Source organism: Zea mays, chromosome 6, assembly GCF_902167145.1.
Source record: "Zea mays cultivar B73 chromosome 6, Zm-B73-REFERENCE-NAM-5.0, whole genome shotgun sequence".
NCBI lineage: Eukaryota > Viridiplantae > Streptophyta > Magnoliopsida > Poales > Poaceae > Zea > Zea mays.
The window spans coordinates 104,188,762-104,208,527 of NC_050101.1; the positions used below are offsets into that span (position 1 = coordinate 104,188,762).

The following is a 19,766-nucleotide window of genomic DNA, read 5'->3' on the forward strand; positions in this document are numbered from 1 at the left end:
GACGACATCAACTCGACTGGCGTGATGAGAAAGGAGATGCTCATGTTCTGCTCCTCTAGCCCTAGTGTGCCCAGCATCTTTGTCGGCGACATCGCGTTTGGCTATGACGTCGACAACGGTGACCTCTCGTGTAATTCCACTGGCACGGTCTGCCTAGGCCGTGGGAGCATGTCCCTTATGGTGCAGCTTGATGGGTTTAGCGTTTGAGTAGGTAGCTAGATATTATAGAGTAACATGATAGCAACATGGATGTTTGGACCGTGCCTGACTTTGTAAGTGTCTTCATCGTGGGCGACAACATCACCCACGATGCCCTTCTCCTCGCACCGGCCATGGTCATGGCCGAGCATGGTCGCCCTAGGCTCCGTCGTTTAGATCCAAGGTGCCCTTCTCCTCGCACCGGCCATGACCGGTGAGGCCCACACACATGCGGGAATGTGCGATAGTATGGACGTGGAGCTGTGCACGAAACTACAACATTGGACAGGAAAATTTTTGGGCCAAAAAGGCTATGCATGGCACATCTCATCACTTTTTACATGAACTCACAAGCAGAAACAGCAACATGCTACAGTCGGCTATTCCAAACAATCAAAATCTATTGTTCCCCCTTGAGGCGACTCCACCAAAATGGGCGGGGGCGAGTACGACGCCAGCGAGGTCGCACGCTCCTCAAACGCGCGACCCATCGCGCACTGACATGAGAGGGGACTAGGACAAGCAAAGAGCACGAACCTGGCCTGCTCTGGAGCCGGTGCTCCTCCTGCGAGAAGCATCCGCCCATGGATCACGCCTTTCCCTCCAATCGAGCCCTAGTCCCTCCTTCCCATCGCCCGCCGCCGGCCAGATCCACGCCCCCAACAACACCTTTGCTCACTCAAAACCGGAACCGCCCTACTCGCAAACTCCCGCCGCACCAGCAGGCCACCTCGACTGGCACAATTCCACCGGCGGCCGCCTGAACCGGCATACTCGGGGCCCGAATTCGCCGCAGGAGCTCCTGTTGCTCTCCACTCCACCCCGGGTGCGCGTCCTCTACCAACCTTGTCGCTCTCCCCCCGCGTGTTTTTACTCCACTACCATCACCTTCTTGGCCTTTATTTTCCGTGAGCGCGTTGGAACGGCGAAGCGAAAGCGAGCAGAAAAGGGCGAAGAGGCGGGCTCGTAGCTTTGCCAGAGGCCAGAGCCCAGCGAATGCGCGAAAGGAGCCTGCTTGGATTAAAATAAATCAAACATCTAGTAATAATTTAAATCAAACCTTCATTTTTTTATCTCTACTCGTGCGTATCTTGAGTTTTTGGCTCAATTTTTTATGTGCAATAGTCCGCATGATATCGTATATGTTACAGAAATAAATCAAACTATTTTGAGACGATCCTCAAGCATCTAGTAATAATTTAATAATGGAGATTAAAAAGGCTTATAGATAATCATGAATCTCTCTCAAAGATTTTTCTGTTTTTACAAACGACGGTAACCTCTCGCGGGTGACAAAACCGAGAATTCTATCACATGTTTCAACTACTGTTATAGAAAACTGTACAGAAAAAAAGAGTCGCTTAATGTTCTGAAAACTGGACTACAGCATAACAGCAAGCAAGATGGTCAGGATCCCAGTTTGTAAAAGTTGCTTCAGGAAACAGGAAGCCTTGTCACTGCCGTTGTTTTTGGAGCTTCTGCAGGTAGAATCATGCATATATCAAGGCCTGCCTCATTAGAAGTGCAACCCTACTTCTGATGCATATAATCCTTGTAGGCTGGCTGAATCATGCATACATGCATTCAGGTCATCCAACTCAGCCATCCATACACGAAAGAATAGTGGCAAAACCGGAGCAAATTATTTATTTATTTTTACTGAATCAATATTAACTAAAAGAGTAGCAGGAAGCTATATTAACTAAAATAGTAGAATATAATGTAATGGGCTAATACTAAAACGGAGGTACATTAATCCAGTATGGTTCTGTGTGCACGACCTTAGAATCTAGCTGGTCGTGAACCTGGACAGTCTCCATGGACTGCTCCTGGACATCATAGATGTATAGATCCCTGTCGCCAAGTAAGAAGTCTAAGAAGAAATAGAGGGTGCTGCCTTTGAGGTTATTGGTGCTTGCAGAGCACCAAGTTGCCATGTTGGTGCCGGTCAAGAGAAAAGCCCTGTCACCGATATCATCCACCCGGTGCCAGGCCACGGTTTCCTCGCCGCAGGAGTCCTCCATCTTGAAGATTCGAGCAGCACTGACGTTGGTGGGATCAAAACCGACATAGAAGACGCAGACGGCAAAAAGCTCGTCCATGGACTCTACCAAGTGGATGGAGCAGATGCCGTCAGGAAACTTGATGCCGAACTCTGGGGAGACATCAAACTCGTGGAACTCTGCTGTGGGAGGGTGGCCATGATCGGACGGGAAATCTAAGTTAACGACGCACATCTTGTTTTGGTGCGATTCCATGAAGCAAAAATGCAGCTTCCCTTTAAGCGCGGCGACGCTTCCGATGACTTTCTTGGTGGGCGTAGAGGGGGTGCGGAACTCATCGAGGAACTCGTAGTTGCCAATGTCGTAGGTGTGCTGTCCCCACCTCCGGTCAGCCCCGCCATTGACACGGCAGAACCACATGAGAGGATCGGCGACGTCGAGGAGCACCACGGCGCAGTCCGGGTGGGCGGCGGAGTTGTGGGTGAGCAGGCACTTGCAGTTGGTGGGGATGTAGTGGTCGTCGTGTATGGGTGGGAGGGTGATGGTCTCTCCGGTGAGCGGATGCCACATGGAGGCCTCCGACGTCACTTGTCCAAGGATGACCAGCCAGCCTTGAGGCGTGCTGAAGAAGTTGCCCTCCATGGCCTGAGGCCTGCTGTCGTGCGTGTAGACGATGCTCCGCTCAGGCAGGCTGTACATGAGCATCTTTGCGGCAGCGGTAGGAGTAGAGCCTGCTGGATGAACAACGGCGGGATCCTCGTACTCGTAGACGAGTAAGGGAACAGAGGAGAGGACCTGCGGTGGTGACTGGATGCTAGTCCTCCTGCCGCCGCGGCCATTGCTGCGGCCGGCGTTCAATAGCATGCCCACCATGATGGTAGGTTGTACCTGCTGCCATGATTCAAAATCGCAAGCGTAAGTATAAAATCTAAGCAAAACAGGTATTTTGTACATTGGGGATAGCTCACCAGCAAGATGTCGTCGAATCGATTCGTGGGAGGCAGAGGTGCTACAGCTAATGGATCTCTAATCTTGAGACGCAGAGGTGCTACAGCTAGACGCCGATTGGCTCGCTTTTATATTGTCCTCCGCCGCCGGATCGGATGGGAGGAGTTCCGCTCGAATCGGGGAATTGCACGCCCCGCCCAAACAACCACGCACAAAATCAGGAGGCGATTTCTGCGCGTCCTCTGATGCGGGCTCAGTTGGGCCGACGCCGCCATTAACTGCTGTCGGTTATTTGCCTGGTGATGTTTTACAAATTCAGAGAAATCATCGGTCTGTTTTACAAACTACGGTGCGGCAACCTCGCAAGTGACAATTCTATCATGTTACATATTTGTTTCTGATTCTGAAAACTCGACTACGACAATATTACCATGCCCCATTTTGTCCCAGACTGTCCCGTCAACAAAACCAGTTCCCTGTTGCAGTTCTCTTTTGATCCGAGCAGTCTTCTAACTTCTGATTGGTTAAGGCCATCTACCTGATGTAGCTATGCAGTTGAAACGTTGGGATTAGTCTTCTCTGAAAGAAGGGGAACACTGAGAAATTGAATTCGGTGACAATATTCTCAACAGCTGGATATTTATAGATCTACTTGTGAGTTGAAACTGCACTACTGCAGTGAAGTAACCTACATTTTTTCCAACTCCAATAGTAGGAATGTCTGCAAGAACGCCGAGATGAGAAGCTAAACCAAAACCTGCTGGATGCAGAAGTTAGAGGGTGACCCAACGACATATATTAAAAAAATAATGTAAGGAAGATATAAAGAACATATTACGTTGATTTTATATTCCTGAAGCTTTGTGGGTTATTTTATATGCATATCAGACAAGATGAACCATATCACCAAGTCTTTTTGCTGAGGGTTCACACAGCTAAGATTTAGAGAGTTGTTTAGAAAACTATTGGAGTTTCTCTAAGATCTAAGCACGACACCTACGTACTTCGTTTTCAAGTTTTTTCATGTACAAAAAGAGCACTAATTTTAGTCATTTATTTCAGGCGTAGGAGCAGGGGCGTATATGAAACTTTGAAAAATTAGTGATATCGACCAATTTTTCACCAGATATGCATCATCTATAAGTAATTATTATGCACCCACGAAAATTTGAAAAATTAGTAATATAGACTAATTTTTCACCAGATATGCATCATCTATAAGTTACTATTATGCGCTCTCAAGGCATTTGTCACCCTCCTATGGTTTGCTCTAGCTTGGCCACTGCGTAGGAGATGCCATCACGAGTGATGAATGGTGATCTATATGCTGTGAGTACAAAGAAATTAGTTTTCCTGTTTTTAATTTATTAAATTATATTGCTGAAGTTTTCTGATTACTCTGTCCATTGACGCAATGCCTAACACGCACAATCATATCGACGATTATCTTGCAGACTGTATTTAAGAATACACCGATGCAACACCATGTTGCCCTTCCTCCTGGTTCTATGGGGGAAAATAAGCTGCATTGCCCATATGCTGCTGGTCAGTACAATTTGCAGGTTAGTATATATTAAGCCCTTTTCTGCTACAATTTAATTTATTTTTTGCTCAAATTTGGTTGATCCGTCTTCTGCTGTCGTTGTTTGCTACAAACGCAGGATACAGTACTGGAATTGGAATCTCAGGGCATAGAAAAAAAGGCAATTTACCATGCTCCAGGTGAAGCAAATCTCAACATCTTCTGTAACTGGTTTCAGCACGTGCTCGACGCATTGTTTCCCGGGCTCGGTGCTTGGAGGGACATGTGTGCTATTCCTGGAGCATTTGGGTGCGGAAAAACTGTCATTAGTCAAGCACTTTCGAAAGTCTTACCTGTATTTGACTTTTTTTTGCCAGTGTATCCAGTTCTGCGTTCTCGCGTTTAAAACGTCTTAAACCTACTCCTTTTTTACTGACCGAAATTACCTTACATTCCAATTCAGAAGATTTCTCCTAGTAGTTATGAAACCATGCCCCTCAGAGCTGAGTATCTTGAGATGTGAGATGACCTTATCCGGGTTAATTGTACGTATGAGATGGATGGATAGTTCGGTGCAGATCGTTGTTTCCGCATGACCATTCCCGACCAGCTTGGGTAGATCGCACAGAAATCATGTAGGAGCAGCAGACAAAGGGGATATTGGCCACCACCAAGGCCAGCCAGCTGCCCACCTAATTTTTTTTGTCTCTAGCAGACCAGCACGGGCACATCTCCACTTGCCTGGACTGGAATGGATGCATGGTCAAACAAAGGTTCTTCACTTCTCCTCGGCGTCGTCGTGCGAATGTTCTCCAGCGCCTGCAGCTTTCGCGCGTACTCGTCGCGTGTAGCCACCACATGTACTTTTCTACGCAAAGGTGCAGCAACTATCTTCTCCCGTTGCTTTTGCTTATCAAGACGTGTGAATTTCTTGGAATACTCCCATCTATCACCGCACCGGCGCACCCCCCACTTGCCTCCTCCTCCTGCCTGCAGGCTGCAATTGGAAACCCATCACCAGGTATCATCTGCCACCACAAGAAACAAGCAGCAACAGCCAGGACCCAAGAGCGAGCCAGCCAGCTTCCACCTCTAGTTGTCCAACCCAACTGAGAGCATAGGCATAGCAGCACATCACATCTAGTGCCAGTTCTAGCTTAATTAATCCTTTTCTTTTAACAGTACCGCTTCCCCCTCCCCCGTGGGCTGAGCCTCGCCCCGCCTCAACTCCACCTCCGCCTCCAAATCCGATCGATCTCCGAGGCCTCCAGATCCCCGGCGGCCGGAAGACGGCGAGCTCAAGGCGGTGGACACCCCTCGCAGCGCTCGTCTCCTCTCGCTCTCCCAATCCCCTTACCAGGTTCGTGCCATTCATGCTGTGTTTCCTTTTTTTTTTCTTCTTCTCGCTATTGCCCTGCCTGGCTGCTCCCTGCATTGAGCTTGGTTGCATGGAAGTTGGAGGTTTCCGTGCGATTTGGAGCGCGCTGGTTTGGGTGTAAAGCTTCGATCTTTACGTAAGAACCGGTTTCCGGTGCTGGCGCTGTGGGTTAGCTTGCGCTGGCTGGGGCTGGTTCCTGCGGGTGGTGCTGACCGGATCGACTGGCAATGCGGTTGTTTGGCTTGGTCAGAGCTTGACTATTCGTCACTCGCCAGCCGCCGCCGTGGACTCGGCCCGGCCGCTGTCCTTTTTTGGGGGCGAATCGGCTGCTTTGGGCATTGTAGACCACCTACCTCGACACATTTTCTGGACGGTCGAACAACTTACCAAGCTTTGGACGAAGTGGTGCTCTTTCAATGTTCGTAGCTTTCGTCAGGATTTTCCAGGACAGATCGTGACTGAATGGCATACTAGTCAGTGCTTCGCAACGTGTACTAGAACAACCACTACTAGGGTGGACTCCTCGGTTGTACAATTGTAGGGACAAATCTTGGTGACTTGACTTGAATGTGTCACTATAAAAGCATATGGAAGCATTTTTTTTGATAAGACAGGAGGGGCGAGCCCCTACTGAAAATTTTATTAAAACTTTAAAACAACAGAGTTAGAAGCAAACAGAAAAGAAGATTACAAAGGATAAAACTACAAAACTACAAAAGGGAAAAGGAAAAAATAGATGATCTCTACTGCCAAAGCTGAAGCCATGCAGGAATTGTCGAATCAAAGCATATGGAAGCATTATTGGGTCTTTTTAAATCATTTCAATGGATCCATGTATTGACGCTTTGTTTCCCTTGGATTGCAGCAGCAGGGGAAAAAACATCGCCTTAGGCCTCGTTCGTTTTCAGCGGATCAGCCCATTCCAGATCTTGTTCCGAGTGGAACGAATAGGCCTGGTTTGGAATTTGGTACAGCCCATTGAAATTGTTCGTTTCGGTCCGAATTGAAATCGTAACCGGCCTGGATTAAAATTTCACTTCACCCCACGGCCCGGAACCAACCCTTCTGTCGTACCCTCTGGATCGAAGCCTGGACGACGCGACCGTGCGGCGGCGACTCGACGCAACCAGCACGGCGGCGGCGCACAGCCCCGACGACGACTCTCCCCACTGCCTTCTCTCCGGTGAGGATCTGCTCTCTTCCTTCCCTCTCCTATCCTCTGCTCTCGCTGCCCCCAAACTCTCGCCCTCAATCTCGCTCCTCTACGCTCTCGCACCGCGGCGCTTTGTTCAAGGTGTGGCCGCCGCCAGTCGCCTGCGTCGTTGAAGCAGTTGCTGTTGAGGTTGAGGTCCTCCTGGGGGAGACGCGCGACGCAGCCGAGGCGCAGCGCGGTCAGGTTCGGGTATGGCCTGCATAGCTACTCCCAGAACTTCGACGATGGCGTTGCCTAGTCAGCCCGGCGGCCACGGCTAGCTTCTTCAGTACGTGTAGCTAGCTAGGAGTCTAGGATATTCGTGTAACTAGCTATGGCCAGGATATTAGTGTGGCTTTAATTAGTGCTTTTTGTCCTGATCACTGAGATTTCAGTCCAGTGTAAACTTCCGATGATTATCTGTGCTCTCTAGCTGGTTCATCCAGTTATATTGTATAAAGAAATTACTTCATCTTATAATTAGGTTTGCACAGGAAAGCAATTATTCTATGCTTGCCATAGATCAACGATAAGCAGACTGTGATTTGGTACGTCAGCTGTTGGAATGGATGGCTTCGTTGATTTTCCAGCTGCTCGATCGATCTGCGTGTTGACAGATCTGTTGTTGCAAAATGTTGCTTTGTTGGAACAGCAGCCTTTCAACCTATACATAGTTTGCTTTAGTCCGTAGTAATTTGCTTTAGTCCTTATTACTTGTACTTTTCAATCTATACATGGTTTGCTTTAATTCTGTTTTTATATTCAGCTTATATCTGACAACAAGTCTATATTATTTAGTTCTACAATGAGTATCTCATTGCGGGATCGTATTAGAAAGAGGAGGGAAGAAGAAGAAGAAGATGACATGATGATATTTATTGGGAAGCAAAGTATTGGAAAAAACTGCATTTAGTTGATGATCCACTAGAAGTTTAAGCTATGTCCCACTCGAGTCTTTATACAGTGGTGATGTCTCTTGTTATGCTATGTTCACTGCATGATTTTTGTTTTTGGCATGTCTACAACTGGTTCAGCTGTTCAGCTGCTCATTGTGGTTGCAGTCAACCATAAGATTGTTGTCTTAGCACCTTTGATATGTCTTAGCAAAAACTCCCAGTTCACTCTTTGATATGTCTAGATTGAACCAGTTCACTCTTTAATATGTCTTAGCATTGAACTTGTTTTAGATTCAACAAATATTCTTGTCACGGTGCCAGCAATATATTAAATCTACATTGTGTAATATATTGTCAAACAAGGCTTGGGTTGCTAGCTTTAACTGCATGGAATGGAATTAGTCCAGGCTGAAACGAACGAACTTTAGTGGCCACCAGGTTTCATTTCAGAGCCGGATCTATAACAGACCAGGTTCCAGTGAACCACCCGGATCCACTCTATATGGACCAGAAATAAATACATGTCTGTTTTCAAACCAAAGCAAACGAACGCGGCCTTAAAGTTCTTCAGGCCCTGGTGTAGCAGCTGAACTACCTAGTTTGATGGTGAAGAAAGAGCTCTAGGTGATCTAAAGATGGTGATGAGATAAAAGCACCAAAAAGTGTACAGTGGGATAGCAAGGATATGACTGTCATGATGCCTCAGCGCCACCGGGCTACGGCCAAGAAGCCCATGTGGATAATCGTGCTCTTGTCTATGGTTTGCATCATGTTGATTGGGGCTTACGTCTTCCCACCACGGCGCTTCTCTAAGTGCTACCTCTCTGCTTCAAGTGTATGTACGTCTTTCAAGGATTGGCTCCCTTCCATGGGCCATCGGGAGCGTGCTGACGAGGAGATTATTTCATCTGTAGTTATTAGGGATATCCTTTCAATGCCCATGCCTATGTCAAAAAATCCAAAGATCGCCCTTATGTTCTTGACACCAGGTTCATTGCCCTTTGAGAAATTGTGGGAGACGTTCTTACAGGTTGGTCAAAATGCTACTTGTCTTTGTGCCACTTAAGATGTACTTGCTATTTTTGAACCACTTAAGGAGTATAAGTCTTTCAAGGGTCTTTCTGTCTCTTTAAACTGCAATGCATCATGTCCGTCAAATGTAGTGGATATACTTGTTTTCACTGTGTATTATTGAAATATGAGTATATAGCATTAGGCCAACATGTTGATTCCCCTATGAACCTTCATTAGATAGAGGTAACAATGCTCCTAGTAAGTAGTAGCCTGCATAAATATTAAATAGATTACACTTATGTACCTTCATTTGCACATATGTTGTTTTATCTGTATAAATATGTTAAGCCTACGTATAGGTACCAAAGCCGGTAATATTCCTAGCAAGTAGTAGCCTGTACCCACTGTAATCTCATCCCTTGTTGATACTAATCCTCTGTGTGTTTATGTGACATAATACTTCCATATCTTATATGATTCATTGACTTAGAAAATTGAATCTCTGTGCCTTCTTCGAACAGGGACATGAGGGAAGATACTCCATCTATGTGCACGCATCACGTGAAAAGCCTGTTCATACTAGTTCTTTGTTTGCTGGTCGGGATATTCACAGTGATGCGGTAATAATTTTTGTCTGTGTTTCATTTCCTTTTCAAAGCAACTCAGACTACATAGAAAAGAATTCACTCAGTTTATGAGGGAAACTAAGCCCAAAAACCTTACATATATATCGTTTATTGAGGAAAACTCAGCCAAAAACATGAACATGGTAGCCTGAACAACTAACCCTACGCAGATCGATTTTTTTAGTTGGATTCTTCTCTGCTAATGGGCTGTCATATTGCTTATACTGTAATTTTGAGATTGTTAAAATTGAGCAGAGTATGTATTTGTTATGCAGATAGTATGGGGATTGATTTCAATGGTTGATGCTGAGAAGAGACTATTAGCAAATGCACTGGAAGATGTTGATAATCAAGTTTTTGTCTTGCTTTCTGACAGGTTTGGACCCTGATTGGTGACTCCCTTTTTGACCCTATTCTCAATTACTGAGTCATCTTGTTTTATTTCACAGCTGTGTTCCGCTGCATTCATTTGATTATGTGTATAACTACCTGATGGGAACGAATGTTAGCTTCATTGATTGGTGAGGACACTGTAAACTTATATTTCAAAATCTTTTTAAAAATAGTATATGAGAACCTCACTTCGATGTTTTGTCCTGCCTTTGTTTTCAACTTATAAGTTTCAAGGATCCAGGTCCACATGGCAGTGGAAGGTACCCTATTGAGATGTATCCTGAAATAGACGAGAGTGATTTTAGAAAGGGTGCCCAGGTACAGTTATTCTCTATACTAATTTGTTAGGATATAAATACCTTCTGTTATCAAACTCTATAGGTAGTATATCATTTGTTGAAAACTTTACAATGATAGCTGAGCGGAAATCTAATTTAGGTCTTTTCCCTGTTCTTGTTTAGTGGTTTGCAGTTACGAGGAGACATGCTTTAATGATTCTGGCTGACAGCCTGTACTACAAGAAGTTCAAGCTATACTGCAAGGTATACTTCTTTATTTAAGATAAATATAGGATTTTAGTAATTCACAATCGTTACATCGAGTTGATACAATAAAACTAGGTACCAGGTATCTTAGTAGGAAACATGCATAGAATACAACAGTGACTTAATCTAGATGTTTGCTCAAATATTAATTTAGATGTCTGTTACTTTGTTTGTTGTAAGGTTGGCAGTAAGGTCAATATGTATTTTTCAATATGAAGTATAGTCTTGTCAGTGAAACTTCAATGCAGAAATTGGACAACTACCTCTAAAACCCTGTTTGGATATGGTAGAAACATAAAAAAAAACACGTTTCAAAATGCGGAATGGACTTCAACCAATCCATACAACGCCTCAGAATCTAAATCTGAAGGAACCGAAGAAATAGTCGAAAACATGCTGGGTCATTGATAAACATGTGAAGCTTAAGAGGGGCATACATTCAAGTTAGTGTTTCTCAAGTCTGAACCAATGGCCATGACTTATGTTTTTCTAGTAAGCACATTTGTTGCGAATTGAATTAACTTTCTGTCCCATTATCTACAGCCAGCAGAAGGGCGCAACTGTATTGCAGATGAGCATTATTTGCCAACGCTGTTCAATGTCAGTGTTCACTATCTATTGAAATGTCATTTAACCTTTATTTATCTGGGCACTTGCTTAATTCATGTCCTTGACTTCAGATGGTAGATCCTGGTGGCATCTCCAATTGGTCTGTTACACATGTGGATTGGTCCGAGGGAAAATGGCATCCAAGGTCATATAGTGCTGACGATGTCACTTATGATCTCTTGAAGAATATTACAGTATGTTTCCTAGCTGCTTAATTTGTTCTTTCGTACCATATATGATCTTTATTATGTGCATGCGCTGATGTGCATCACCGTTGTGCAGACAACTGATGAGAACTTCCATGTGACAAGTGATGACAAGGTAAGCTCAAAGATATATCGTCATTATTGATTTTTAAAGAACAAAAAATAATTTGTTCACCAACTTCAATATGGATTATAAGCAAGAAACACCTGAATTGTATTTCACATCTGTGAAGCAATGGAATTTCCAGCTTCAACGCATCTCAACAACCATTGAATGCCGGCGTGCTGTTTTCCCCCCATATTGCAGAAACTTGTGATGCAGAAGCCGTGTTTGTGGAATGGATCGAAGAGACCGTGCTATCTTTTCGCCAGGAAGTTTAATCCTGAAGCACTCGATAACCTACTGAAGCTGTTTACAAGTTATACATCTGTTTGAGCCTATGAGTCCTACCTGATTCTTTGCCTTGGGCTTTCTAATCCCACATTTTTTTCTGTTTATATGTAAATTGGGAAGCCCGTATTTATTGGGATCTGGGCCTAAAGATATCGGTACAACTGCAACAGCTGTGATGGCTTGGAGTACAGTCCTGGGTAAATGGCCACAACAATGTTTATAGAATGACACTGCCCTGAGTGTAATTTGTCGTGTTCAATGTATGTCTCCATAGTCTTCCAGCCAACTCCTAACTCATTAGTTCTCTATTCTTGGAGAACAGTTTTTTTTTTGTCAGAATGTTATATGATCCATTCTTTGTAGACACAGAGATTACAACAGATGTACCACAAATGCAGTCTTAATTTTGTCACTATTAAATCTTTTATCAGGCGTTCAACTGTGATTATATTTTCAGCAAATTAAGGCCCCCCTTCGGAACAAAGGAAATTTTCCTGAATTCAATGGAAAATTTTCTGAACCCTGTGTTTTTGAACTAATTCATGTAAGATTCCGATACTATTCATGTGAATTTCCTGCCTTTCAAAAGAGTCCTAAGCGTATTTGAGCTGCTGCTAATGGAATTTCAAAACATAAATAGGATTGGTGCACTTAGAGCACGAGGGTCTTATAATTGAATCTTAAAATTAAAAATAGGGCCCAAGTTCAATGGTTTTAAGGCCAACAAAATTTTATTATCCAACAATGAGTCCTATAATCATTGATTCTGTTAATCGACGCGCTATACATCGGTCCTGTTTGTTTTAGCTTTTTTCAACTTCTAGCCATAAGAGACTGTTGTAGACTGTTAAACGCACAGCTTTTTAGTCTGTTTCTACAAGAATTGTATTAGTCAAAATCGTCTAAAATCAACATCAACGTAAACACAAAATCGACCAAGTCATTGAAATAGTGTGAAACTGAAACCCTATAGATTATTTTATTTTTCTCATATGCAATCTCCACGATATTTAGATTATCTTTCCCACCAGATTCTTTCGTAGCAAGATTCTTAGAAAAGCTTAAAAACATTTTCCGCCATCATTCGCCCTACCGCGGTGCGGCCTGCCAGACATCCATCGGGCCTGTTTGGTTCGGCTTTTTTCTGACGAGCTTTTTTGAAAAGTTGGCTGTGGAAAAAAGCTGGCTGTGGGGAGAAGTTGGCTGAGAAGAATCTGAGTGTTTGGTTCGGCTGCTGTAGAGTAAACTATCGTACTAATCAACACATAATTTAAAAATAGCCGATGTGTTTTTTATTAAAATAAGCTGAACAGGATCAAATAGATCACGGGTCCGAATAAGCTGAGAAACTTCCTGTGGAAGCAGGCCTAGAACCGCTTTTGTCCCCTTGTTATCCAGCCGCTGCCGCACAACGCGCTTCTGCTGGCAGCCGCTGCGGAAGCCGGACGTTTGGGGCGGCTACATGGATTCTGGCGCCCAGAAGCCGTAAGAATCCGAACCAAACACATACATCATCCGTTCTGCTGCAAAGCTTGCGCAAACATGCGCGCTATCCTACCGAATTTTTTGTATTTTAGCCCCTAAACCGAAGTAAATTTACGTTTAGACCTAAAAAAATTTTAAATGCAGTTTTGGACCCTTTGCTCGGCGCCATAGGCCGTGGCGCCGAGCTAACACAGCTCGGCGCCACAGCCTATGGCGCCGAGCTCCCTGACGTGGCAGTCCTGCGTGGCACCTAGCTCGGCGCCACAGATCTTGGCGCCGAGCTAGGAAAAAACTGGAAACGGCCTTCTCTGTGCGCGCGTTTCTTGTCTTTGCTCGTTCCAAACCAACGCCGCCGCCGACTTCCTCAATCGCCGCCGCCTCCCCGGACTCCGGCTCGCCGCCGCCCGCCCGTCCCGGCCCAGCTCCGGCTCGCCTTAGCGAGCCCCGCCCGACGTCGCCGGAGCTCGCCGCTCGCTCGAGCTCCCCCGAGCTCGGTCGCCGCCGCCCGCTCGAGCTCCCCCGAGCGCGGTCGCCGCCGCCCGCCCTGTGCCGCGCCCGAGCTCCGCCCACTGCCGCCCCGAGGTCGCCGGAGCTCCGCCCGCCCACTGCCGCGCCCGAGCTCCCCACGAAGCCCACTGCCGCCACCGCCCGCTCCGTCCCCGGTAGCTCCCGCTTCCATTGCCGACCATTTTTTTTAATTTCTTAATTTGTAAACTAGTAGTAATTAGTTAGGTATCCACTTATTTATTATTGTTAGTGTATTAGTTAGGTATCCACTTAGGTATCCACTTATTTATTATTTCTTAATTTGTAAACTAGTAGTAATTAGTTAGGTATCCGCGTAGTATATTGTTAGTGTTTAGTAAATTCTTAGTGATTAAAATAGTTAGCTAGTTTGTTGTTATAGTTGCGTAGTATATAGTTATCATTTTGTTTAGCGCATTGATATTATATGTTTTCTGTGTTGGCAACCATCGTGTTGTCGTTTATTCGCAGGTTCTATAAACATCACTTTACAGGGGAGGTGCTGCCAATTTTTTTACTGACAATTGGTTTTTTTGTACGTAGGTGTTCGTCCGACTTGACCTTCTCCACCGTTAGCTGGAGTCGTACGCGTTCTCAGGTATACATAGTATTTCGTACATTATTTATAGATTATGTAATTTCGTTTGATGTGTTCATTTAATATTTACTGTATAGTTATTAGTTAATATATATTTATTACTTAGTAAGTTAGTAGGCTTAAGTATGTAGCCATTATTGAGTTAGTAATCCATTTTTGCAATAGATGGACAGCCTAGTAACACTATACCATGGAGGAAGGGTGGAGATAGATGCTTATGGGAGTGTTACTTTTGATGGTATGAAGATCGTGACCATGTTGTTCGTTGAAAGACCAACTTTTGACCAGCTTTTGGCTCGAGCTTGTGAGGAGATTAGTTGCGACATAAACGACCCTAGAATATCAATTCAGGGTTTGTTGTCCCATATTACATATGGAACAGTTGTCCGACGGTTGATCTCCATTACCTCAGAAGATGATTGGGTGATATATTTAAAAATTGTGAAGACGATGGTTCCACCATGTTTGGATGTGGTTGTTCAAAAGTTACCTGTTAGTCAATGCGAAGGTCCAGTCGGGTTATCTCCACAAATGCCAAATGCATCTCGTATTGAAGCTCCTTTGGTAGAGCTTCATGAAGAAGTCGTTGTTGTGCCCGATGCTCAATCGGGTCCGCACGAGTATGGGATTTCTCGTCCTATTCCCGGCGTTTGTGGGGCTTCTAATGCGGTGGTACCCCCCAAGGGATCCCATTGACCCAGGATCCAGTTGACGATCATCCTAGTAAGTGTCTTCGACACATTGTTCGTATCCATCATTATTTCGTTTGATTAGACTTTTTAATGTGGTTTTTCTTGCTCCGACCCGATGCAGGATCTCCACATATCAATAATGCTGATGTTCAGATTGATGTGCCTGTGTCATATAATATGGACAACATATGCAGGGCATCGAATAGTGTTGATGTTCAGATTGAGGATGAGGAGGAGCCATATGAGGCTGCACGGGCCGTAGATTCTGATGATGACCGTCCGGTTCAAGAAATGACCGAGCAAGAAATTGAACTCATAAGACGTTTGTGTCCGGAGCGAGACCCTGCAGTACATGAATTTAGCAGTTTAAGTCATTCCACCCGTGCGTATGCTGAAGGACGTGACGATGAACTGCTAGAGGCTCCGGATAACGCCGATAGCATTGAGATTAAGGTTGGCTTACTTTTCAAGGATCTGCCTACACTTAGACGATGGCTACAGGAATATTCTGTGAACCGGAAGAGGCCGTTCAAGGTGAGACATTCGTATGCACAGCGTCGTTACACTGTTGTGTGCGAGGTGCCAGAATGTAATTGGAGGGTATGTGCCCGAAGGCAGAAGGACACCGGAAAGTTTAAGATCACCAAAATTGTAGGTCCACACACTTGTGCCCAGACAGAGCTGAGCTCTAAGCATCGTCAGTTGACATCTACCCTGATTGCGAAAAGGATATTGGGGATATTGAAGGGTCAGCCAAACTTGAAGGTGAAGTCAATTATGACCATGACTTCGGAGCTGTTTGGTTACAGGATCAAATATGGGAAAGCATGGAGGGCAAAGCAGCGGGCATGGAAGATGATATACGGGGATTGGGAGGAGGGTTATGAGAAGTTACCAGCATTGTTCAATGCAATGAAAGCAAAAAACCCAGGCATGCATTACGAGTACATCCCCAAACCTAATGAATGGAGGAACGGCAAAGAGATATTTTATCGTGCTTTCTGGTGTTTCTCGCAGTGCGTAGAGGCCTTCAGGCATTGTCGTCCCGTGCTCTCTATTGATGGTACTTTTCTGCTTGGGAAGTATAAGGGCACATTGTTGGTTGCCATATCATGCGACGCAGACAACTCACTGGTTCCTTTGGCATTTGCTTTGGTGGAGAGGGAGAACAGAGATAGTTGGTCTTGGTTCTTGTGGCTTGTACGCATCCATGTCGTAGGCCCTGGACGCGAGGTTGGTGTCATATCTGACAGACACCAAGGTATTCTTAATGCAGTGCAAGAGCAGATTCCTGGCTACGCACCCATGCACCACAGATGGTGCACTCGACATCTAGCAGAAAATCTTCTTCGAAAGGATCATAGCAAGGCTAACTTCCCCCTTTTTGAGGAGGTATGTCGTCAGTTGGAGGTTTCGTTTTTCGAGGATAAGTTAAAGGAACTAAAAGATGCAACAAATGCTGAAGGTAAGAACTGGATTGCTGGATTGCTGAGGGAACCGCACAAATGGACAAGGGCCTACGACGAAGGTGGCTGGCGGTTCGAGTTTCAGACTAGCAACATGGCCGAGTCATTTAACAGTGTGCTCAAGGGTATACGGGGCATGCCAGTCAATGCTATAGTAACATTCACTTTTTATAGGCTAGTGGCTTGGTTTAATGATAGACACGCGCAGGCCAAGGCAATGCAGACCCGAGGGCAGAGATGGGCACCTAAACCAACATCACACCTTAATAATGCAAAGGAACGTGCCCATAGACATGAGGTACAATGCTTTGATGAGGAGCTGGGTAAATACGAGGTAACAACACTAGGCGGCATAACTTCCGACGGTGAGGTGCGACCTTCGAGGACACATGTCGTGTTACTTGATGCATTCTGGTGTGGATGTGGTAAACCTAGACAATACCATTTTCCATGTTCTCATTATGTTGCGGCCGCACGTCATCGTAACTTTGCATTTGAGAGCAGAATACCTTCTGAGTTCAGTGTAGAGAGCTTAGTACGTACCTGGAGCCCTCGTTTTGAGCCATTTCTTGATGAGTCACAATGGCCACTGTACACCGGTCCGGTATACGTTGCTGATCCAGCGCATCGATGGGACAAACGTGGTAGTAGGAAAAGGAGCCGGTGCAACATGGTTATGGATCAGGTTTCCGGTCGCAGTAGGAGAGGACGAGCGTCCCCCTTTCTCGTGGACCCAGAGCAGAATGAATGCGGAAAATGCGGTAGACTTGGCCACAACTCACGTACATGCATTTGGACACTTAGTCAGGTGTGATATATTTTTTTATACACAAATTTTATTCTAATATTTCGATGTTTTTGTTACACTTTGTACACAACTTATATTCTAATATGTTGATATCTTAATTTGCAGGATGGCGCAGTTCCACTTGCTGGACCCTCACTACGACGAGCACCACAGGGGCCGTCTCACCGCAGAGGGAGAGGTAATATTTTGTTTGCTATATTTGCGACCTATATTTGAATTAATATATGCGACCTATATTTGACTAATGAAAAATCTTTTGATTGCTAGGTGTTGCCCGTTCTGCGGGTCCGGACCCACGACCGGTTTCTGGAGGAGATGAGGTACGATGAGAGGTACACTCCTCTCCTACAGAGGGCTGGCTTGGACGTCTTATCGTATCAGGTCCGCCGTGGGCTGCCCACTTTCAACCCAGCGGCGTTGACGGCTCTGGTCGACAGGTAAAGACTTCTCTAGTTGTTTAATATTTACAATTATTTTTGTATTCTTTTGCATACTAATGATTTGCATACTAATGATTTTTGTATACTAATGATTTGCATACTACTTTGCATACTAATGATTTTTGTATTCTTTTGTCTTCCAATAGGTGGCGGCCAGAGACTCACACTTTCCACCTTCCCTGCGGTGAGATGACTGTGACGCTTGAAGATTGCCAGAAGATTCTTGGTCTCAGCATTATGGGTCGTCCAGTGACCGGTCAGGCATCACCAGGCGGTTGGAGGCAGAGGGTGGAGGCCTTTCTTGGGAGACTGCTTCCGGATGAGCTACGAGGTAGCCACAACACCGGAGTCCCACTGACCTGGCTTAGGCAGAGCTTTGGGCAGTGTCCACCTGGTGCAGATGAGCAGACGGTTGGATACCATTGTTGAGCTTGGATTCTCCATCTCTTTGGTTCAGTTCTTTTTCCAGACGCAACAGGCGGCAGCGCGTCATGGATGTTTCTGCCCTGCCTGACTGACTGGGATACGACCGGAGGTTACAGCTGGGCTTCAGCAGTGTTGGCCTTCCTGTACAGGCAACTTTGCGAGGCTTGTCGTCGAACTATGTTTTATGTTTTGGACTATGTGTTGGGGAACTTGTATTTTGGACTTTGTTTGTGGACATTATATGAAGAACTATGTTCTGTGGATGTTTTTATATTCGATGTGATTTTGTGATGTATTATATGTTGAAATGCTTATATGTCTTATAATATGTGATTATTTGAACTGTGGTTGTTAATAAAACAAGGGAAACTCTTGCAAAATTTTTTTGTGAACTGTAAAAAACATAATAATCAATAAGTTGATGCATCTTTAGAGTTCTAAATTATTTTTGATACGTAAATACTACATAATAGGCTACAATTTTTCAGTCTGAATCACAATCTATGAGTAACTCATCTTCGGAGTCATCCGTCGCGCAATCCTCAACAACAACCTCATTCCAGTTGCTGCATTGTCCTGCATCACACTTGTCACCAGTTCTTTTGTAATAATTGGCTTCTGCTTCATCTGCAGCTTGGGAGAATAGCTCATCCTCAGCCTCAGCCTCATCAGACTTCTTCTTGTAATAAGCTGCCTCTACCTCTGCGGCGGCCTGTGACAGAAACTCATCCTCTTCCTCTTGAGCACGTAATCCTGCCTTAGCTAGTGCTATGAGCTCACTCAACCTTGACATGTCGTCCTCCTCTTCTTCATGTAATCCTGCCTCTGCGAGGGCGATAAGCTCACTCAATCTAGATGTGTCGTCGTCCTCCTCCTCCATCAACTGAACCGTTGCCATTTTATCCTGAACATATCTCGCATGCGCCTCATTGGCCAAATAGTTTACGCCGCTTCCAATCTCTGCAAATATAATGAGAAAATTAAGTTAGCAAAGTCAGGATAAATAAATTGTACTAACATAATTAAAATATCATTTATCTCACTTACTTCCCTTGAGGCGATCAGCAAGATTATCCAACATCTGTTTCTCGGCTTGAGCCGCTTCCCATTCCCTTGCATCCTGTGCTCTCTTCTCATCTGCCGCCTTCAACCTCCTATACTCTGCACGCTTCGGGCTATCATAAAAGGCAGATTTTGCTTCCCTACGCATGTCGCGTATGCGATCGTTAATGTACGAATCAACGAGCTGAGATCCACAACGCATCTTCTGTCCCATTATTCTCTTGGACTCTATTGTCCGCATCACCTCTCCTTTGTCGTCGTAACTCTCCCAACTGCATTTCCTCGTCTCCTACAAAAAAATAGTAAGTACCGCTATAACATTACATCTGGTGCAAAAAAA

The 19,766-nt window shown here is 45.1% G+C and overlaps 3 protein-coding genes across 17 annotated transcripts; 2 read left to right on the forward strand and 1 right to left on the reverse strand.

Annotated features, from left to right (window-relative positions):
* Nucleotides 1–1,868: 1,868 nt before the first annotated feature.
* LOC103629674 (uncharacterized) lies at nucleotides 1,869–3,951 on the reverse strand. Of its 4 annotated transcripts, XM_008650788.3 has the most exons (4): nucleotides 3,842–3,951; nucleotides 3,580–3,696; nucleotides 3,170–3,445; nucleotides 1,869–3,092 (listed from the first exon to the last, which is right to left on the reverse strand). In XM_008650788.3, the coding sequence occupies exon 4, from the start codon at nucleotides 3,072–3,074 to the stop codon at nucleotides 1,935–1,937; it is 1,140 nt and encodes a 379-aa protein (XP_008649010.1). In that variant the 5' UTR covers nucleotides 3,075–3,092; nucleotides 3,170–3,445; nucleotides 3,580–3,696; nucleotides 3,842–3,951; the 3' UTR covers nucleotides 1,869–1,934. The 4 variants fall into 4 exon arrangements, with proteins under 4 accessions (XP_008649010.1, XP_008649008.1, XP_008649007.1 ...); XM_008650786.3 differs by having other exon boundaries at nucleotides 1,869–3,089; nucleotides 3,170–3,696; XM_008650785.3 differs by having other exon boundaries at nucleotides 3,170–3,696.
* Nucleotides 3,952–4,810: 859 nt separating this feature from the next.
* Nucleotides 4,811–12,362, forward strand: LOC103629675 (Core-2/I-branching beta-16-N-acetylglucosaminyltransferase family protein). Of its 12 annotated transcripts, XM_035960086.1 has the most exons (13): nucleotides 5,644–5,692; nucleotides 5,854–6,031; nucleotides 6,915–7,232; nucleotides 8,040–9,167; nucleotides 9,673–9,771; nucleotides 10,053–10,153; nucleotides 10,227–10,298; nucleotides 10,398–10,488; nucleotides 10,632–10,712; nucleotides 11,259–11,315; nucleotides 11,396–11,518; nucleotides 11,607–11,645; nucleotides 11,838–12,362. In XM_035960086.1, the coding sequence occupies exons 4-13, from the start codon at nucleotides 8,823–8,825 to the stop codon at nucleotides 11,964–11,966; spliced, it is 1,137 nt and encodes a 378-aa protein (XP_035815979.1). In that variant the 5' UTR covers nucleotides 5,644–5,692; nucleotides 5,854–6,031; nucleotides 6,915–7,232; nucleotides 8,040–8,822; the 3' UTR covers nucleotides 11,967–12,362. The 12 variants fall into 12 exon arrangements, with proteins under 12 accessions (XP_035815978.1, XP_020394941.1, XP_020394943.1 ...); XM_035960085.1 differs by lacking the exon at nucleotides 5,644–5,692 and adding an exon at nucleotides 4,811–5,549 and having other exon boundaries at nucleotides 6,915–9,167; XM_020539352.3 differs by having other exon boundaries at nucleotides 5,484–5,692; nucleotides 6,915–9,167.
* A 5,092-nt stretch (nucleotides 12,363–17,454) lies between these two features.
* On the forward strand, nucleotides 17,455–18,367 carry LOC111589571 (protein MAINTENANCE OF MERISTEMS-like). The gene is made up of 4 exons (XM_035960291.1): nucleotides 17,455–17,498; nucleotides 17,604–17,676; nucleotides 17,766–17,935; nucleotides 18,085–18,367. The coding sequence occupies exons 2-4, from the start codon at nucleotides 17,605–17,607 to the stop codon at nucleotides 18,365–18,367; spliced, it is 525 nt and encodes a 174-aa protein (XP_035816184.1). The 5' UTR covers nucleotides 17,455–17,498; nucleotide 17,604.
* Nucleotides 18,368–19,766: the final 1,399 nt, after the last annotated feature.

Bases quoted from the DNA above. Each gene is read 5' to 3' on its own strand.
- LOC111589571 (XM_035960291.1), top strand. From the start codon at position 17,605: ATGGCGCAGTTCCACTTGCTGGACCCTCACTACGACGAGCACCACAGG. The intron at 17,677-17,765 runs GTAATATTTTGT...TTTGATTGCTAG, and splicing joins GTCTCACCGCAGAGGGAGAG to GTGTTGCCCGTTCTGCGGGT. The intron at 17,936-18,084 runs GTAAAGACTTCT...GTCTTCCAATAG, and splicing joins TTGACGGCTCTGGTCGACAG to GTGGCGGCCAGAGACTCACA.
- LOC103629675 (XM_035960085.1), top strand. From the start codon at position 8,823: ATGACTGTCATGATGCCTCAGCGCCACCGGGCTACGGCCAAGAAGCCC. The intron at 10,713-11,258 runs GTATACTTCTTT...CATTATCTACAG, and splicing joins AGTTCAAGCTATACTGCAAG to CCAGCAGAAGGGCGCAACTG. The intron at 11,316-11,395 runs GTCAGTGTTCAC...CCTTGACTTCAG, and splicing joins ATTTGCCAACGCTGTTCAAT to ATGGTAGATCCTGGTGGCAT.
- LOC103629674 (XM_008650788.3), bottom strand. From the start codon at position 3,074: ATGGTGGGCATGCTATTGAACGCCGGCCGCAGCAATGGCCGCGGCGGC.